The sequence below is a fragment of the Bubalus kerabau genome, chromosome 15 (assembly GCF_029407905.1).
Source record: "Bubalus kerabau isolate K-KA32 ecotype Philippines breed swamp buffalo chromosome 15, PCC_UOA_SB_1v2, whole genome shotgun sequence".
In the NCBI taxonomy this organism is placed as follows: domain Eukaryota; kingdom Metazoa; phylum Chordata; class Mammalia; order Artiodactyla; family Bovidae; genus Bubalus; species Bubalus kerabau.
Window position 1 is genome coordinate 63101771 of NC_073638.1, and position 20250 is coordinate 63122020.

Sequence of the window (20250 nt, forward strand, 5' to 3'; positions counted from 1 at the left end):
TGTTTAGTAACAAAGCAGTATAAAACAAGCAACGCATTGTCATACGTATTTGTTATCTTTCCTTATTAAAAGTCATAGGCAGAAAAAAAGAATACACCTTAAATGGTTTTAATAAGGTAAAGTTTTACATTTAGTAAATGATCTCTTACAAACAAATCTAAGTGTAAGGACAGGGTTTCACCAGAATGTGATGCGTATCTGCTTTAGTAGCTTTTCTACATCCGCCCAAGCGAAAACAATATTATATTAATAAATCATAAGAGGCTTCTATTAGCTTGATAAATAAGCACATTTAAAATACAAGTTAGAAAAGGATTTGGTTAAATACTTTAAATAGTCTTTGTCATAGCATTCTAGTGACGCCTAATACAATTTTCATTTTTCAAAGATTTTTGGTAGAAATTTAATCTTTGAAAATATTAATAACAGCTTACAGCAGGTAAGCTATAAAATAACACTGGATGCTGTCTATTTAGTTTCTGGTTGAAAAAGCACAGCAGTACTTTAGTTCATTACCTTTGAAAAAAACAGTAACAAGATAATACAGCTGCCTCTGATTAAGATGTAAATTCTTTCTAATTAGAATGTAAATTCTTACATTTAAATGAAGACATCAATTGTCAGGATGCCATATGATATCTTATTCCACCTTGCCTGAATGCAGCCCTCACTGCTCATCTATGGCACTAAAATAGTTTTGCAGTCCCTTTGTTCTCTGATTCTTGTAATATTCTCTCTTCATGTTCCCTTTTCACATTGCTTTTGTTTGTTTTCCCCCTTGCATCTGATATTGTTGTGCCTTGGGATTTTGCAGAAATTTGGAATGAAAATTGAGTTCACTCAGTGCCAGTATTTGCTTGTGCCTCAATTACTTCTGCTGAATTTTCCTCAATGCAAATCAGGCAGGTTGCATAAAGTGGTGCATGTATTTGAAATAATTAATTTTCCGTAAAATGATGGATCAAGTCCAATCAACCTTCATGAAATCTAAATAATAGAATAGAGAATTAGAAATTAATTAACATTTTGTGTTGTTAATACTTTACAGTATAAACTACCGATAGTAAGTTTTACTATTATTCTAACTTTTTCTTTATTAAATGTTGATGAAAACCTTCTGCCTCAATCACTTCTTGCCAGAAATATGCTAACAAGGAATCCTGTATCAATAACATTAAGCAAAGGTTTCAAAGATTACAGCAACAATTAACTGGTGAATTGAATTAATCATGCTTCTCTTTACTGAGCAGTAGTGAAAGTTTTGTCTTGAATAATGTACACTAATTCACTGTTATATTAGATGAGGCCATGAACCTTTGAGCACAGTATCGTATCTTTTACATCATGTTTCTTAAACCAAAAGAGGTAGAACTCTAAAGGAAAAACCAATTCAACCAACTTTGCAGTGAAAGCTGGAAAGGAGAAACCTAGAAACTGAAAGCATGCTTTACAGATTAGAGAAGTGCCTCCCTTTCTTTTAACATTTCATTACAGAAAATTTCAAACATAGAGAAAAGTAAAAGCTAATAAAATGAACCCCTATATGCCCATCAAGTATCATCAGTCATAAAGGAACTAAGAGGAAAACAAGACATACAACCTGAAATAATAATGAATAACATGCAAATAAGAGAATAATGTGCAATAGAAGCTAAAATGCAGGTGGAATATATAAGTGCTATGGATGCTTAGAGAAAGAGATTAGTTTGTGTTGAATGGGCGGAGAAGAAAAGACAGAACATTCCAAGCAGAGTGGAGATAGAATAAAACAGAAATGAGCAGAACCTGCAATGGTCTATTTAATATACAAGAAACTGGCATGCTTTGATCAGAAGTTTTGTATTTGTACATAAAGTGGTTAAGTTTGGTAAGATGGAGGGATTTGAGAGCTAGACAATGAAGTTTACTACTAATTAGCTACAGAAATATTTTAGGCTTTGGAATGGCAGTGTCCAAAATACCTTCTCCTTGTCCAAACAAAAATCTTTCCTATTATAATTAAAATTCTTTGCTGATCATGTTCACAAATAGGACATTTCTGATGACTAAAGAATAAACTGCAAAGAAAAAATTTTCTTGTTTCCAGTGTAGTTAACTAAAAACATGTTAGAAATAAATCCATAATAATTTTACTATATTGCATTATACTTGACTTCTCTACCCAGTGTAATCAAGAGAAATATCACTGTTGGTATTCATATGGTCACTTGAAAGTTGTTTAAAATCATCACTTAGCTGTTTTTGCACAATTCCAAATCTGTGACCTTATTTGCATGCATTCTTGCTGTTGTTTGTTGTTCAGTCGCTCAGTTGTGTCCCTCCTCTTTGTGACCCCATGAACAGCAGCACACCAGGCTTCCTCTTTCCTTCACCTTTCCCTGGAGTCTGTTGTCCCCTTCTCCTCCTGCATTCAATCTTTCCCAGCATCAGGGTCTTTTCCAGTGATTCGACTCTTTGCATCAGGTGGCCAAAGTATTGGAGCTTCAGCTTCAGCATCAGTCCTTCCAATAAATATTCAGGACTGATTTCCTTTAGGATTGACTGGTTTGATCTCTTTGCTATCCAAGGGACTCTCAAGAGTCTTCTCCAACACCGCAGTTCGAAGGCATCAGTTCTTCAGTGCTCAGCTTTTTCTATTGTCCAGCTCTCATATCGTACATGACTACTGGAGAAACCATAGCTTTGACTATATGGAACTTTGTAGGCAAAGTAATGTCTCTGCTTTTTAATACTCTGTGTGGGTTTGTCATAGCTTTTCTTCCAAGGAGCAAGCGTCTTTTAATTTCATGGCTACAGTCACCATCTGCAGCAATTTTGGAACCCAAGAAAATAAAGTTGGTCACTGTTACTATTGTTTCACCATCTATTTGCCATGAAGTGATGGGACCAGGTGCCATGATCTTAGTTTTTTGAATGTTGAGTTGTAAGCCAACTTCTTCACTCTCCTCTTTCACCTTCATCAAGAGGCTCTTTAGTTCCTCTTCACTTTCTGCCATTAGGGTGGTGTCATCTGCATATCTGAGGTTATTGATATTTCTCCTATACTGATACTGGTACACTCTTGCTATACCATTGTTGTTATAACAAATTACTATACTCTTAATGGCTTAAACAATGCAAATTTATTTTCTTGCTATTCTGGAAGACGGAAATCCAAGATGCATCTTACAGGGCTAAAATCAAGGGATCAGAAGAGCTGAGTTCATTCCAGACGCCCTAGAAGAGAATCCATTTCCTTGCCTTTTCCAGCTTCTAGTGGCCCGGGGATGGGGGAGCCTGGTGGGCTGCCGTCTGTGGGGTCACACAGAGTCGGACACGACTGAAGTGACTTAGCAGCAGCAGTGGCTGTCTACATTCCTGTTCATGACTCCACTCCTCCACCTTCAAAGCCTGCTACATTGGACCAGGTCCGTCTTATACTGTCGTCACTCTGGTTCTGTCTTTTGCCTCTCTCTTTCACTTTTCAGGGCACTTGTGATTACTCCAGGCCCACTGGGAGAATCCTGAGTAATCTCCCTACTTTAAAGTCACCTGATTAATAACCTTAATTCCAACTGTAACCTTAATTCCCCTTTGCCATGTAAAGTTACATATTATAGATTCTGAGAACTAGGCTGTAGACATCATTGAGGGACCATTATCCTGTCTGCCATACATTAATTTCATATTTGCTCATCAGTAGGCTTCCCTGGTGGCTCAGATGGTACACAATGTTCCTACAATGGCAGGAGACCTGGGTTCGATCCCTGGATTGGGAAGATCCCCTGAGGAGAGGGTGACAACCCACTCCAGTATTCTTGCCTGGAGAATCCCCATGGACAGAGGAGCCTGGTGGGCTACAGTCCTTGGGGTTGTAAAGAGTCAGACACGACTGAGCAACTAGGCATAGCCATACATTCTGACAGACCATAGAGACAGAACTTTTTTTTTTTTTGCAATAGAATTATTTCATTGGCTCAGAAAGAAATTTTTTTTCTCTCAGTTAAACTAACGGTTATTTCAACTTATTTTGAGAAAAAGAAAAATCTGAATAATTGCACAACCAAATGTAATCACTTTTACACAATTTTATACTAAAATCAGTCATTGAAGACTTGGCCCAAAAATTATGTTTCGAAGAAGTGAGTAAGAAGTTAGCAATTTTTGAGTATTTACTATGTGGCAGACATTATAATAAACATTTTAGAGATAATGTTGCCTTTTAATCTTTGTGTGTATGTGTTTAGTCGCTCATTCATATTTGACTCTTTGCAACCCCATGGACTGTAGCCCACCAAGCTCCTCTGTCCATGGAATTCTCCAGGCAAGAATACTGGAGTGGTTAGCCATTTCCTTCTCCAGAGGATCTTCCAGACCCAGGGATCAAACCCAGGCCTCCCGCATTGCAAGCAGATTCTTTACCATCTGAGCCACCAAGGAAACCCTTTAATCTTTAAACACCTCTATAATTAATTGTATGTTCCTCCTTTTAATGATAAGGAAGCTGAAGCTGGAAGACTAGGTAACTTCCCAGATGATAGAGAGACTCCAGAGTCTTTGTACTACACCATGCTGAATTCTGTAAAGCATCAGTTGTATCCATCAATCCAACCATTTTTTCAGTATCAATTAGGATCGAGACATTCAAAGTATTGTGGAATCAACAAGCAAGTAGAAGATATAATCTCTGGATTCAAAGAATTTGCAGTCTATTTGCAAAAATAAGGCAAAAATACATGGTCGTATAGCATCAGGTTTTAAGCATGGAGTTGGGCAGCCTTGGTTTATCTTTTACTATATAGGAGATTGGTTTCCAATGTAGTTTCACAGATTAACTATATGTGCCAGCCCAGGATCTGGCACATAGCAAGACTCGGTAAATGATAGCTGCTATTATTGTAATAAAATTCTAACAGTACAAGGGAAAATAGGAATTCAATACAAGAAAAGCTAATTGTCAAATGAGTGATTTCATGTTAAACTCACATGTGTATTTAAAAGGATTTCTTGTATTTAGAAATATCATGAGTGGCAGTATAGTGTAGTACACTAGCTCTGGAAAAGAATGCCTAGTTTCAAATTCCATCTATTTACTGATTTATCTATGCCTCAGTTTCCTCATTTTTGTAAAATGAAGATGAATATAGTACCTACATCATAGAACTGATGAGAAGATTAAATGAGTAAGCAAAATGCTTTGAAGAGTATCTGGCATATAATAAGTGACTGCTGCTGCTAAGCCACTTCAGTCGTGTCCAACTCTGTGCGACCCCATAGACGGCAGCCCACCAGGCTCCCCTGTCCCTGGGATTCTCCAGGCAAGAACACTGGAGTGGGTTGCCATTTCCTCCTCCAATGCATGAAAGTGAAAAGTGAAAGTGAAGTCGCTCAGTCGTGTCCAATCCTTAGCGACCCCATGGACTGCAGCCTTCCAGACTCCTCCGTCCATGGGATTTTCCAGGCAAGAGTACTGGAGTGGGGTGCCATTGCCTTCTCCGATAATAAGTGACACATAAGTGTTATTATTAGTATAAGGATATACCTTGTATAGCCCATCCTCCATGGCACATTGTAGTTGACAGTGATGGTAAAGAATACACGTGGTCTCACTTTACCACAACCATGCACGTGATTTACACAACTGGGCAGCGGCACTGATAGAATGGACGTTGCACAAGGACAAATCATGGGCCTGCAGGTGTATCTAGCAGTATGTTTTGAGTAATACAAAATGCCTCTTGATGAAAGTGAAAGAGGAGAGTGAAAAGTTGGCTTAAAGCTCAACATTCAGAAAACGAAGATCATGGCATCTGGTCCCATCACTTCATGGCAGATAGATGGGGAAACAGTGGAAACAGTGGCTGACTTTATTTTTCTGGGCTCCAAAATCACTTCAGGTGATGATTGCAGCCATGAAATTAAACGACGCTTACTCCTTGGAAGAAAAGTTATGACCAACCTAGACAGCATATTAAAAAGCAGAGACATTACTTTGCCAACAAAGGTCCGTCTAGTCAAGGCTCTGGTTTTTCCAGTGGTCATGTATGGATGTGAGAGTTGGACTGTGAAGAAAGCTGAGTGCTGAAGAATTGATGCTTTTGAACTGTGGTGTTGGAGAAGGCTCTTGAGAGTCCCTTGGACTGCAAGGAGATCCAACCAGTCCATCCTAAAGGAGACCAGTCCTGGGTGTTCATTGGAAGGACTGATGCTGAAGCTGAAACTCCAATACTTTGGCCACCTGATGCGAAGAGCTGACTCATTTGAAAAGACCCTGATGCTGGGAAGGATTGAGGACAGGAAGAGAAGGGGACAACAGAGGATGAGATGGCTGGATGGCATCACTGACTCGATGTACATGGGTTTGGGTGAACTCCGGGAGTTGGTGATGGACAGCGAGGCCTGGCGTGCTGCAGTTCATGGGGTCACAGAGTCGGACACAACTGAGCAACTGAACTGAACTGAACTGAATACAAAATGACAAATGCTCTCAATTTCTATAAACTTCCTTGCCTAGATGAGGATTCAGAGTAATGGTAGATGAAATAGAGTAAGTGCTAAAATGAGGGTAAACTGACTCCAACACATTAGAAATCGGAGAAAAGGGCAATCATTACAGATCTATCACCTTACTAGAGAAAGTAATACTTGAACTAAACCTGGAATAATGGGTGGGATTTTACTGACTAGAGAGAAGATAATGGACAATTCTGAATAAAAGAAACTGTCCCAAGACAGGAAGCTCATGCATTTTTGTTCTAATCTTTCTCCAAAGCTTCTAATAAACAGCTACAAAGAAAGGAAAAAGTGAATGAGGAGGCCAGGAATATCATAAATCTATGAAATCATAAATGAGATTTAAGAATAAGGGATCTTATGGATAAAATTTAGTGGTTCCAGGAACTTGGGTAGAAGAGATTTACATCTTTATTTTCGCTAACTTCCCACCAAAATTTAGTATTTTCTTAATTATGAATATAAGTAGCAAACCACAGTAGGATTGGCAGTAACTGGCTTTGTCAATAAAAATCACAAATTTTTACATATGAGTTTACATATGTTTTAACTATGCTGCATGTATCTCAAAATATCATTTATATTCCTCTCCTTTGGTAGATATTAGTCCCACTGCTATTCTTGTTATTTAAGAGTTAATTTTTAAAAAACACAGAAAGTGCTGAAGACATTTATTATTTGATAACATTTAAAGAGTTTGTTTCCTTTATTAATCTAATCTAAAAATCTGTATTTTATTTTATACATTTAAATTCATTATTCTGAAAGAAGTTAATTGGCTTTACCACATCGCCAAAGGAATTCATGGCACATATATTGTGCTTCTATTTATGGACCTGAAGTTTTTAGTTGACTCTTTGAACTTATATTCAACCAAAATCCCTTTTTTGCATATTAGTTTAGGCTATCTATATTTATTCCCTAATATAGACAACTAGCATTACTACCCAGCCAATGGCTGGAACTAATTGAAAAATATGAAATTCTTGTAGCAACATTTTATAAAAATTTCTAAATACTTAAATATAGAACTGAATATTAACGACCTGAGGTGATGTCTTATAAGATATTTTCCTTATGCAGATATATCTGCCAAACAAAATTTATATAATTTTTTGTTTCCCATTTTATTGAGATATAATTGATATATAACATTGCTTAAGGTATACAATATAATGATTTGATCAATATATTTATTGCAAAATGATTACCACAATAATATCCTAGTAGTTAATATCCTTCACCTTACATACTTATATGTTTTTTTCCTTTATGTGAATTTTAAGATTTACTCTCTTAGCAACTTTCAAATATACAATACACAATTGTTAACTCTAGTCACCATGGTGTACATTACATCCCAGAACATATATTTTATAACTGGAAGCGTATGCTGTTTGACCACATTCACCCCTTTCCCCCTAACCCTTGCCTCTGACCAGTCTGATCTTTGTTTCTTTAAGTTCAGTTTTTATAGATTCCACCTATTTGTCTTTTCTCTATCTGATTCATTTCACTTAACATAAGGCCCTTAAGTTATATTCATATCACAAATGGCCAATTTTTTTTTTCTTTTGCAGCTGAGTAATATTCCTTTGTGTGTATGTCCTGCATGTTATTCCCCCATCCATCCATCAGAGGACATTTAAGTTGTTTCCATGTCTTGGTTATTGTAAAAAAAAAAAAAAAAATGCTGCAGCGAACATGGGAGTAAAAATACCTTTTCAGGATAGTAGCTTCATTTCCTTCCAGTGTATATCCAGAAGTAGAATTTCTGGATCATGTGGTACTTCAACCAGTTTATATTCCCACCAACAGTGTACAAGAGTTGCCTTTTGTCCACATCCTTGACCATGTTTGTTACCTCTTAGCCTTTTGATGACAGCCGTTCTAATAGTTGTGAGGTAGCATCTCATTGTGGTTTTGATTGCATTTCCCTAATGCTTAGTGATGTTGAGCACCTTTTCATGTGCTGTTTGTACGTCTTGTTTTGGAAAATGTCTCTTCAGTTTCCCTGCCCATTTTTTAACCAGAATATTTTGGTTTTTGTATACGAGTTGTATGAGTTCTTTATATTAACTCCTTGTCACATTTATGATTTGCAAATATTTTCCTCCATTCTCTAGACTGCCATTTCATTTTCTTGATGGTTTCATTTTCTGTGCAGAAGTTTTTGGTTTAATGTAGGCCCACTTGTTTATTTTTGCTTTAATTGTCTTTGCTTTTAATGTCTAAAACAAAAAATCATTGCCAAGACCAATGTCAAGGAGCTTAACCACTTTGTTTTCTTTCAGGAGTTTTATGGTTTCATGTCTTAGAACAGCCGAGTCTTTAATCCATTTTTGTCGATTTTCTGTATGGCCAAAGATAGGGGGCCAGTTTCATTTTGTTGCAGGTAACTCTCGGGTTTTCTCAGCACCTTTTATAAAGAGACTCTCCTTTCCCCCAGTACACATTCTTGACTTCTTTATCAAAAACTAATTGACCATAAGTATGTGGGTTTATTTCTATTGCATTGATCTTTGTGTTTTTTATGCCAATACCATTTATTTGTATCTTCTTCAGTTTCTTTCTTCAATGTCTTATGGTCATCAGTGTATAGATCTTTCACCTCCAGGGTTAAATTTATTCAATTGTAGCCTTCATTTTGTTAGTGTGGTCTATCACATTGATTAATTTGTGGATGTTGAATCATCCTTGCATCCTTGAAATAAATCCCACTTGACCATAGGATTGTATGATCCTTTTAATGTACTTAGTACGCACAGGTATCCTGCCAAACAAAAATTATCTATTCCTTTTAAAAACACTGGTGCTTTTTTATTTGTTTTGTAGGGTAGGAGATAGAGAAGGGTTGTTCTGGTTATCATTTCTGTATAACAAACCACCCCAAAACTTAGTGATGTAAAAAATTAATTGTATTACATCCAAGGTTTCTGTGTGTCAGGAATTTGAACAGGGGGCTGCAGTTACGTTCCGCGTATGTACTGTGCCATAATATCTGGGTTCCCAGTTGGAAAAATGTGAAGACTTAAGGTGGGAATCAGCTGGGAGCATGTCTAGTGGTGCAGGTGCCATCCGTGTGAATTAACAGTTGAGGCCGTCCTTTGGAGCACCTGTGTGTCCTCTTTCCATGTGACCTCGGCTTCCTCACAACGTGATAGCCTCTTTTTATATGGTGGTTGAACTGATTAGATGGCAGTTCAGAAGTCCAAAAGCAAATGTCCTGGAAAACAAGGTAGACGCTGCCTGGCCTTTTAGAAGCAAACCATCACAAACAGCTTCCCTGGTGACTCAGCTGGTAAAGAATCCACCTGCAGTGCGGGAGACCTGGGTTCAATCCCTGGGTTGGGAAGATCCCCTGGAGAAGGGAACGGCTACCCACTCCAGGATTCTGGCCCGGAGAATTCCATGGACTGTATAGTCCACGGGGTTGCAAAGAGTCGAACATGACTGAGCAACTTTCACTTTCACCACAAAGGATCACATCTGTGATACTTGATTGATTGAAACAGTCACAAGGCCACTCAGATTCATGGGGAGAAAAATTAAACCTGCCCCTTCACAAGATCACATTGTACAAGAGCATGTGGAATGGGTGATGCTGTGCAGTTATCTTTTGAAAATATAATTTTCTCCTATAAGTAGGTAGAAAATTGTGGTAGTTCTAAGTATTTGAATCCATTATCTGCAGTGACACAATTTTTGTGGGATGATTACAGATGCAACATCATTTGTCCAAGTAAGATTTGAAGTTGAGGTTTATAATTGCTATCTATTATTCTAGTAACAAAATTTCTCAATTTATTAGGGTTGGAGGAAGTGTCTGTGTCTTTTCCAAATTGGAAATTTTTATTTTTCCAAAATGAGTAACCATCTTTGTTTGTCAGCAGAAGATCTGAAAGCCGCAGTGTTTTCTGACACATATAAGAGTGACAGGTTAAAAAAAAAAAGTTCCATTTTTCTCCACTAAAAGCTTTGATGTATTAAGAAACAATAAGACTGAATTGTACAGTATGTGAGTTATATCACAATAAATCTTTTTTTATAAGAAAACTCATATGTAAATATTGACCTCTAGCTAATGATATACATGCCAAAGTGGTTAAAGTGCACTGATGTCTGCAATTTAAAATTCACCAAAAATAAAATGGATTGGTGGATGTATAGGTATTTAGAAAGGTGATAAAGCAAGTGTAGAAAAAGGTTAATTGTACAATGCAGGTGGTGTGTATATGAGTGTTCTCTCAAAAACTTCTTTCACCTTTCTGTGTTTGAATATTTCACAATACAGTGCTGGGAAACATTAGGAAACATCACTGCATAATCACTGCTGCTGCTGCTAAGTCACTTCAGTCGTGTCCGACTCTGTGCGATCCCATAGACGGCAACCCACCAGGCTCCCCCGTCCCTGGGATTCTCCAGGCAAGAACACTGGAGTGGCTTGCCATTTTCTTCTCCAGTGCATGAAAGTGAAAAGTGAAAGTGAAGTCGCTCAGTCGTGTCCGACTCCTAGTGACCCCATGGACTGCAGCCTACCAGGCTCCTCCGTCCATGGGATTTTCTAGGCAAGAGTACTGGAGTGGGGTGCCATCGCCTTCTGCATAATCACTAGGATACTGTTAAAAAATTTGATTTTTTTTTTCTTTTTGGGTATTCTCTTCATTAAAAGTTCTGACATGGTTTTGATGACATCGGTCATGTTATATTAACTATTCCATCATCGTTTTTATTCAAGTAATTGTATAATTACTTGGTAATAGAGAAAACACAGAAGCAAAGAGTTAGAAAACCTCAGCACAGTTCTGTGATTGCAAAGTCAGAAACCTTCAAGACAAATAATTATAATTAACATGATTTGCCACTGGAAAAACTGAAACTCTAAATTTAATGGGTAAACAGAATATGGTCTCTGTTCAAATGCTGTTTGCCCTGCTAAAATCCTACACCTCTTTTTTTCTCTCCAGGCAATTACTTTTCATTTTTTTCCTTCTCTTTGACCTCAGCAATATGTTCCCTGTTTACATTATTCATGGAATCATGAAGGGTCACTATTGTCTACCCAATCCCAAAATCGTTTGGCGCTTTTTCAAATTGTTTTGCTTGAGTTGTACTGAAGTGGTAACCCGCTGACGCAGGCACACAGTCCAGCTACTCTTGTGCTCTAGTCAGGCCAGAGAGAGAGAAAAGGACGGAAAGTGTCTTTCAGTTGCTAAATGAATGAATAGTTGGTAAGGAACAATAAAACTTTAGAATTTTGTAAGTCCTTTGGTAAAATGTGGACTCACCGAGACATTTATACCTTAACTGATAATGGTGCCAACTAATGAGTTGAGGTCATTGAGAACAACAGAACATTTAAAATGTCTTAAGTGTCCACTGGTGACTGGAACCAACTGTGACACGCTATGCAAAAACCCTTGCACTTATGAAACATAAGCAACTTAGCTAGGAAGAAAATTTGGAGAGGATACCAGGGCATGAGCAGATTTGCACTGCAAGATAAAGCGAAAGGAAGATAAGTGCCAAGGACCAGATGGAATGAAGTCATGTTCCCCTGGCTCTCTTGCCCAGCCTGAGAAGCCAGGCCAGGGGAGTTCGTGATCACGGTACAGGAATGGGGCCACTGCTCAGTGCTGAGCTACCCCATTCAGCAGAACTGCTATTCTATATGCTCCTTACTCCCGATTCTGTATTAGTCTTGGATTCTTACCTGAAACTTGGCAGCTTTGGAAGCTGATTCATATTTTGTTCTGCTTAAGACTTTCACTTCCAAGTACACATTTAGGCTTGGTTTGCCTAGTTTTGTGTTTACATGGTTGAGTGCTACCCTGGAAAGATGTACTCTGGAGCTAGTATGAAGTCAGTGACATGCCTTCAGCAATCATAAGGAAGTTCTGAAGTTTCTGTTTCAAGATTTTGACATGTCAGCATGTGCAAAATCTAGTCTGATGCCAAAATGCCTTATGCCAACAGGCTTCTTTTGATCTTGGTGTGTAAGAGTTTCCTTGCAGCTATTAACCTGTTGCCTTGAAAAGAAAGAAAATTATAAGATTATGGCCTGTAACATAGGTTGTAGGCACAAGTATAATTAGTACTATAACCCAACATCACTTTGACATTACTTTGGGGTTATTAGGATTTTTAATTAGGTTGGCTTTATTTTTTAAAATCTATTTTCTAAAACTGTGCCTTCATCTCCTGATTTTCCATTCAACCCAAGATGGTGCCTCCTGACTGCTCAGCTGGAATCTGGATTTGCCTTCTTTCATTCAGCATACTTTTGAACCAGTGGCAAGTCTTCTTGTGGGGAATATTTGGGGTAGCAAATTCTAATTTGGCAGCACCCTAGGGACATTAATCAATCAGAAAATATAAATGAGCAAATCATTTCTCCGATGAAATGGTTCGGCTGAGACTAATATTGAAACGAAAAAATATCGAAATGTTGACCAAACTGAAACCACTGGTGCAGTTCACAAGACCCAGGGCACTGTTGATTTTGTTCTTAGATGCTGATTGCTTATAATCTAAGTGATTGGCAATAACTTATGTTCTGATGCTAATGAGTTCACTTTCACCACTTGCTCCCTGGCTGATGGCATAGTCCTCTCCATTGCCTTCCTCACTTGTATTATCTGCCCACCTCCTCCTGATACACAGCCCATTGGCAGCACCTTCCATAATATAGTGCTGTGGAAAATACTGATTAAAATTTGGGGTGAAAAATTACAATGTAACTGTAGTTTGTATCAATGATATAAACACACCTTGTAATTCAAGTAGATAAATAACTTAAATAGTCCTTAGATAAAAAGTACAGTTATCCCAGTTTGCTGCTGGAAATAAGAGAAGATTTCCCACAGGAAACTTTTTAAAATATTATTTTGTTGTTGTTGTTTGTTTTCAGTTTTTATTCTTTTGTCCAAAATGCTAATGATTAAGGCTTGTGCTGTGCTTAGTCACTCAGTCGTATCCGACTCTTTGCAACCCCATGAACTATAGCCCTCCAGGCTCTGCTTTCCATGGGGATTCTCCAGGCAAGAATACTGGAGTGGGTTGCCATGCCCTCCTCCGGAGGATCTTCCCAACCCAGGGATCGAACCCAGGTCTCCTGCATTGCAGCCAGATTCTTTACCAGCTGAGCTACCAGGGAAGCCCAGTGATTAAGCCCAATGAGGGATCAATAAAGAGATAGTACTTGATTTCTACCAAATGGATTGAAGAGAATGGTACTCTTAAAAATATAGAACAGTCTTATGGAATCTGTGGGAGAGGGAGAGGGTGGGAAGATTTGGGAGAATGGCATTGAAACATGTAAAATATCATGTATGAAATGAGTTGCCAGTCCAGGTTCGATGCACGATACTGGATGCTTGGGGCTGGTGCACTGGGACGACCCAGAGGGATGGAATGGGGAGGGAGGAGGGAGGAGGGAGGAGGGTTCAGGATGGGGAACACATGTATACCTGTGGCGGATTCATTTTGATATTTGGCAAAACTAATACAGTTATGTAAAGTTTAAAAATAAAATTAAAAAAAAAATATTGAGCTAGTATGAGTTATTTTAAGGCATTCATTTTAAAACTCATTTATGATATTTACAGTTACCATTGTCTATATTCAGATAGTTTTGTCACCTGCCATATGTGACTTCTCAGGGATAATGCCTTGTAAAAATGCCTATTTTAAAAGCCTTCTTTTAAAGAAGAAAATAAACTTTGTGGGCAGGACAGGCTACACAATTTGTGAGGCCCAAGGAAAATGGAAATGTGGAGCCCTGTTCAAAAAATTGGGAAAAAGTACCATTAAAGGTACTAAAATGTGAAACTTTGTTTCTTCCGTGGTTTCTCTCTCAACCTGTAATGGTGTCTGCATTTGCTAGTTTAGGGTGTGCTCCTTCAGGCACGGGGATAGTCAGAGCACAGATTGTCATGGGCTGCTGGGGGTCTCACCCCACGGCTTAAGGCATAAGCCACCCATCAGACTAAAGGTTTCCCCTCCTCCAACCACTTGAGACTGTATCTTGATCAGAGGTGAGGAAGTGAGTCGGGCACCTCCCCTTCCCGTAGCCCCACAGCCCCAACCCACGCTGAATGGGAACTGCAGATTTTTACACTGGACCATGATAGCTACCTGGGTCAGAGGTGGGCAAGAAGCTTGCCCTTGCCTGGTGCTCACCAAATGCTCTGAAGCATAGCCAGCCCTGGACCGGATAGCTGTGTCCATGTCCCCACTTCTTAACCAATGGTCATCTGGTCATGGACCTTCTTCCACCTCTTCTTATAAAGTAGTTTCCTTCATTAGATCCAACTTTGTGTAGAATTCCATTATTAATAATTAAGCATCTCATGTATCACTGAAGTGAAACCCAGCAGGCCAGAAATGTAAACCCATGTTGAAACAGCTCTCTGATACTTTATTTAAAAAATGTTAAGTTGTTATTATAGGTTTTCTAGTTGATTTCAGTGAGACAGCTGATGCACTGTAAGATAATTTATCCGAATTATTTCTCTTTGGTTTCTGTGTGTCTAGCCCAGTGCCTGATATTGTTTCCCACCTCACAATGTCATGGGGTACACACCATCCTTGACCCTTTCCACATCCATATCCTGGGGGAAACCTGCCTGAACAGGGACAGAGAGCAACAACATTCACTGCAGAGAAAGAGCAGAGAGTTAGAGGCTGGGAAGCCTCCCTCTGCACATTCTCCATTGTCCCACCAGACTTGTGCCTTACAGAATACAAATTCGAAGATAGAATTGTTAAAAATTTCAAGGTGGCAATCATAGAGCATTAAACCCCAAGCTCTGAGCCTTTCTTGGTGACATCTTGAAGTTGCCTGCAGGCTAAACCAAATCTCCCCATATAATAAGATAATGACTAACATCAATTATGCCAGGTGCTGTTCTAAGCACTTTACAGGTATTAATTCGTTAAACCTCAGAAAAATGTATGAAGTATGTGCCATCATTTATCCCCATTTTACAGATGAAGTAACTGATATCTAAGGTCTCTCTGTAATAAAGGGTACACTGAAAATTCAAACCCAGAAAGTCTGGCTCCCAGAGGTCTTTGTTGGACAGCGTAAATAACTGAGACATTAACTCAAAAAAGCAAATCATGATTGTAAACACCGGGCAGTGTTGGTAGCTTTGTCTTAAACCAAATTTCTAGAACATAAAATCCTGATTGATTGTAGGTTATTGTTCAGTTGCTCAGTCATGTCCAACGCTTTGCAACTCCATGGGCTGCAGCACGCCAGGCTTCCCTGTCCTACCCTGTCTCCCAGAGGCTGCTCAAACTCATGTCCATTGCGTCGATGATGCCATCGAACCATCTCATTCTCTATCACCTTCTTCTCTTGCCCTCAGTCTTTCCCAGCATCAGGGTGTTTTCCAGTAAGTCGACTCTTCACATCAGGTGGTCAAAGTATTGGAGCTTCAGCTTCAACATCAGTCCTTCCAGTGAATATTCAGGACTGATATCCTTTAGGATTGACTGGTTTGATCTTGCAGTCCAAGGGACTCTCAAGAGTCTTCTCCAGCACCACAGTTCAAAAACATCAGTTCTTTGGCACTCAGCCTTCTTTATGGTCCAATTCTCACATCCATACATGACTCCTGGAAAGACCATAGCTTTGACTATATGGACCTTTATTGGTAAAGTGTTCTCATTGCTTTTTAATACACTGTCTAGGTTTGTCACAGCTATTCTTCCCAAGGAGCAAGCATCTTTTAATTTCATGGGTGCAGTCATCATCTATGGTGATTTTGGAGCCCAAGGAAAGAAAATCTGTCACTGTTTCCACTTTTCCCCGTTCTGTTTGCTATGAAGTGATGGGACCAGATGCCATGATCTTAGTTGATTGCAAGTACCTTGGGTTTTCTCTAACAGGCTGCTGCCTTGGTCTAGGCAGAGCATCAAAAGCAACTGTCAAATAAATAGGCTTCTCTAGAAAGCAATGGGGATTGGTAGATAGTAGAACTGTGATGTTTTGGAATCTTCTGTAGATGTCTACTCCAGTCTCCATTGCCCTGCCCAAGGTTGTACAGGTAATTAAGGACAGAATAGGGCCTCAAATCTCTTTGTCTTGGAGAAGGAAGTGAAAAAACAGTTGCCAGACACCTTTATTCTATTCTTAATACATGCTTAGACCCCTTCTTGAGAAGCCTGACTTGGAAAGAATAGTGTAGGGGGCGGGGAGAAAGGGTATTGTCCACCAATATCTACTCTATTTCAGTTCAGTTCAGTCACTCACTAGTATCTGACTCTTTTGTCCATCACCAACTCCCGGAGCTTGCACATATTCATGTCCGTCGAGTTGATGATGCCATCCAACCATCTCATCCTCGTCCCCTTCTCCTCCTGCCTTCAATCTTTCCCAGCATCAGGGGCTTTTCCAATGAGTCAGTTCTTTGCATAAGATGGCCAAAGTATTGGAGTTTCAGCTTCAGCATCAGTCCTTCCAGTGAATATTGAGGATTGATTTCCTGTAGGATTGACTGGTTTGATCTCCTTGCAGTCCAAGGGACTCTCAAGAGTCTTCTCCAACACCACAGTTCAAAAGCATCAGTTCTTTGGCACTCAGCTTTCTTTATACTCCAACTCTCACATCCATACATGACTACTACTACTGGAAAAACCATAGCTTTGACTCAACGGACCTTTGTTGGCAAACTAATGTCTCTGCTTTTTAATATGCTATCTAGGTTGGTCATAGCTTTTCTTCCAAGGAGCAAGTGTCTTTTAATGTCATGGCTGCAGTCACCATCTGCAGTGATTTTGGAGACCAAGAAAATAAAGTCTGTCACTGTTTCCATTGTTTCCCCATCTATTTGCCATGAAGTGACGGGACCAGATGCCATGATCTTAGTTTTTTGAATGTTGGGTTTCAAGCCAGCTTTCACTCTCTTCTAATATCTACCCTAATACTGACTCTGTTTTCTTTTTGTCTCCCTTGTTGAAGGTGATTTCATGTTCCTTAGTGTAAAAATACAAATTTTGACTGCAGCCATTTCATTTTAATCATAATTGCTATTATAAAGCCACTATTTTGATAGAAATTGCTATTATAAAATCTTGACATTATAATGGAAAAATTGTTGGGTCACTTTGTCTAAGCCATCTCTCTAGAATAGGCGAATTCAAAGACAATATGCAGTGTGATCCCTCGATGCCTGTGCCTTCAAGTCACCAATAAAATAGATGCTAATAACCCTCACTAACTTTATTTATGGGATTTACAAGTGCCCAGGTCAGAGGCCATGACCTTTGTTTCCTCTACTGACTTTCTTTTCCTCTGAAGAATAGTATTGCTGTTTAGTCGCTCAGTCATGTTCAACTCTTTTCAACCCCGTGGACAGCAGCACACCAGGCTTCTCTGTCCTTCAGTGTCTCCTGGAGTTTGCTCAGACTCATGGCCGTTGAGTCAGTGATGCCATCCAACCATCTCATCCTCTGTCTTCAGCTTCAGAATCAGTCCTACCAATTAATATTCAGGAGAATAATATGTGACCATAGAAATTGGTGGGGAAAGAGCCAAGGCCGACCTGTTTATTTAACTAGTTTATTGAGGAATCTCAACTCAGGAGGTACACACATTAAACAGTTTCTTATGGTGCTTTCAACTGGCTTTGTCAAATCTTTTTCTATCCACTAGGTATATCTTTGTCATATTCAGCAACTTTGGGGCCACTGGTTTATTGAAATTTAGCCTTGGGACTTCCCTGGTAGTCCAGTAGTTAAGACTTTAACCTTCCAGTGCAAGGGGTGCAGGTTTGATCCTGATCAGGGAACTAAGATCCCATGTGCCATGTGGCAACTCACCCCATGTGCCGTAATTACTGAGCCACACACTCTAGAGCCTGTGCCCACATGCTGTAAGACCCACCACAGCCAAAAAAAAATTTTTAAGAAAAAAATTAGTGTCAAATGCAGTTTAAATTTTCATCTGCCCTCTACCCAACACAGGCTTGAACTCGGAATGGTAAAAGGGCACGTGTTTCTTTACAGCCGTCCACTCAGTTTTCTGTCCATTATGACTTCTCTGACTGGCTCTGAGGCCAGCTTCCAAATGCCAGCCCTCTCAGAGCCTGGAAGGGTGAGAGTTCCGGTGTAGGGTGTCTATGCTGTGCTGTTTTCTGAGGTCGGCGCACACTCGTGCCACCTCCTCCCCTGCCGCGGGGCTGTGCCTCGCTGGCCCAGGCAGCATCGTCTCAGGTGGAACACCAGCGAGCTGACTCACGTGCAGCTCCTCCTTGTCCCGCAGGAGTTTCCTGCCAACACAGGCTGCTCCGCCGCTGCCCGTCTCTCTGCCCCTCCTTTCCTCTCTAGATCTGTCTGCTTTGCTTAGCTGGGCACAGGGGGAAACGAGCATATTCTCTGCTCACAGATCTCCAGTGGAGAATGAAACACCGATGCTTTCATCTCACAGGTACATCTAGACTTTAAGATAGTCTCTTAGAAACCCCACCAGCCCCTTTGAAACAGAATAGAATCTCCTTTCATCACAAGCACTGTAGTTCCCACAAAGACCAGTGGCCCATCAGTCTTGCCCACCTTTCCCCAAATATTTGTATGGAGGTTGAGGTGATGGCTGTGGTACATTCTGCCGCCTCTTAGGTTTGAGAGAGGTCTGGGCCCAATTGCTTAAGGCTGTCTTTAGGCCTCACTTAGTCCCTATCGCTGTCAAGCATGGGTCCATCCTGTTGAGCAACAATAAAAATACCACTCACTATGCTGTTATATTTATATGCTGATAAAAGGAGTAATTTTTAATGGAGCACAAAGTCTTTGAGGCGTTCTTGGCACCCGGTAAAAATAAGATACATGTTCATTCCCTAGTGCTTTCGAAAAGGCTTGAGAAGACTTAACAAAGGGGGATGGGCATCGAATAGACTTTGACAAAGTGGATAGGATGGAAGAAAGATATGTCAGTTAAAAGGAGCACATGAACAAAGATTGGAGTATGAAGAATGGAGAGCAGATTGAGGAAAGTGAGTAGCCTTTTTGCTAGCAGAAAAGCAGGATGTAAGATCAGAAAAGCAGCCTGGGAACATCAGATCAGGATGTTAGTGACGAAAGATTTAGGGAGTCTAAACTCAGGTACAGTGGGAAGATCTTTCAGCAAAGAGAAAGTGGCAAATTTGGGAAAGTTGACTGTCAGGCAACATGCAGATTGAGGTGGAAGAAAGGAGACCAGGGAAGTAGTCTTGTTAACAGTTTAAAAAGAAAGAAATGAGGTGCGGTGCAGCGGAGTACATGGAAAGGGAAAATGCAGGCCATCTTGGGATAGTTTGTGATTTTTGAGGACTCGTCTTAGAGGATCGGATGTGCCGCGTGCCCCAGTGCTCGCTGCGCAACACTGCCGCTGGCAGAGGCACCGAGTCAACAGAGGGTTCTCTGGTCAGATGAGCTGAGGAAACTCAGCTAAATACGGTCCCTACTCAGAAATTCCTCGTTAAAGTAGCAGCAATCCTAAAGACACACACACACACACACAACATTGTTTAACCCCGTATTTCTGTATTTGATTATAGAACCCCCTTGTCTGTAACTCCTATCATACAGAATCAGTGTTCCAAAAAACACACATTGAGAAGCACTTTACCATGTTATACTTTATGAATAGATTAACATATGGACTTGTACATTAATATTGCAATGTTCTTTAGTAAACAATAAAAGACAAATGCATAATTTATGATAAATTCTGTTTCTGAGTTGAATAGTTCTGAGACTCTCTAAGCTTGAGCT

General features: G+C 39.7%; 1 protein-coding gene across 3 annotated transcripts in view; it reads left to right on the forward strand.

The window, feature by feature from the left end:
- ELP4 (elongator acetyltransferase complex subunit 4) overlaps positions 1–20250 on the forward strand; it is a 244446-nt gene that overhangs the window by 178173 nt on the left and 46023 nt on the right. Inside the window, exon 10 of one of the 3 annotated variants that reach the window (XM_055549206.1) lies at positions 10787–10834. The exons of the other annotated variants lie outside the window; for them this stretch is intronic. Within the exon in view, the coding sequence (XP_055405181.1) occupies positions 10787–10819 (33 nt within the window). The 3' untranslated portion in view covers positions 10820–10834. Of the gene's footprint in view, positions 1–10786; positions 10835–20250 lie in introns of those variants that run through there. 3 annotated transcript variants of the gene reach the window in all.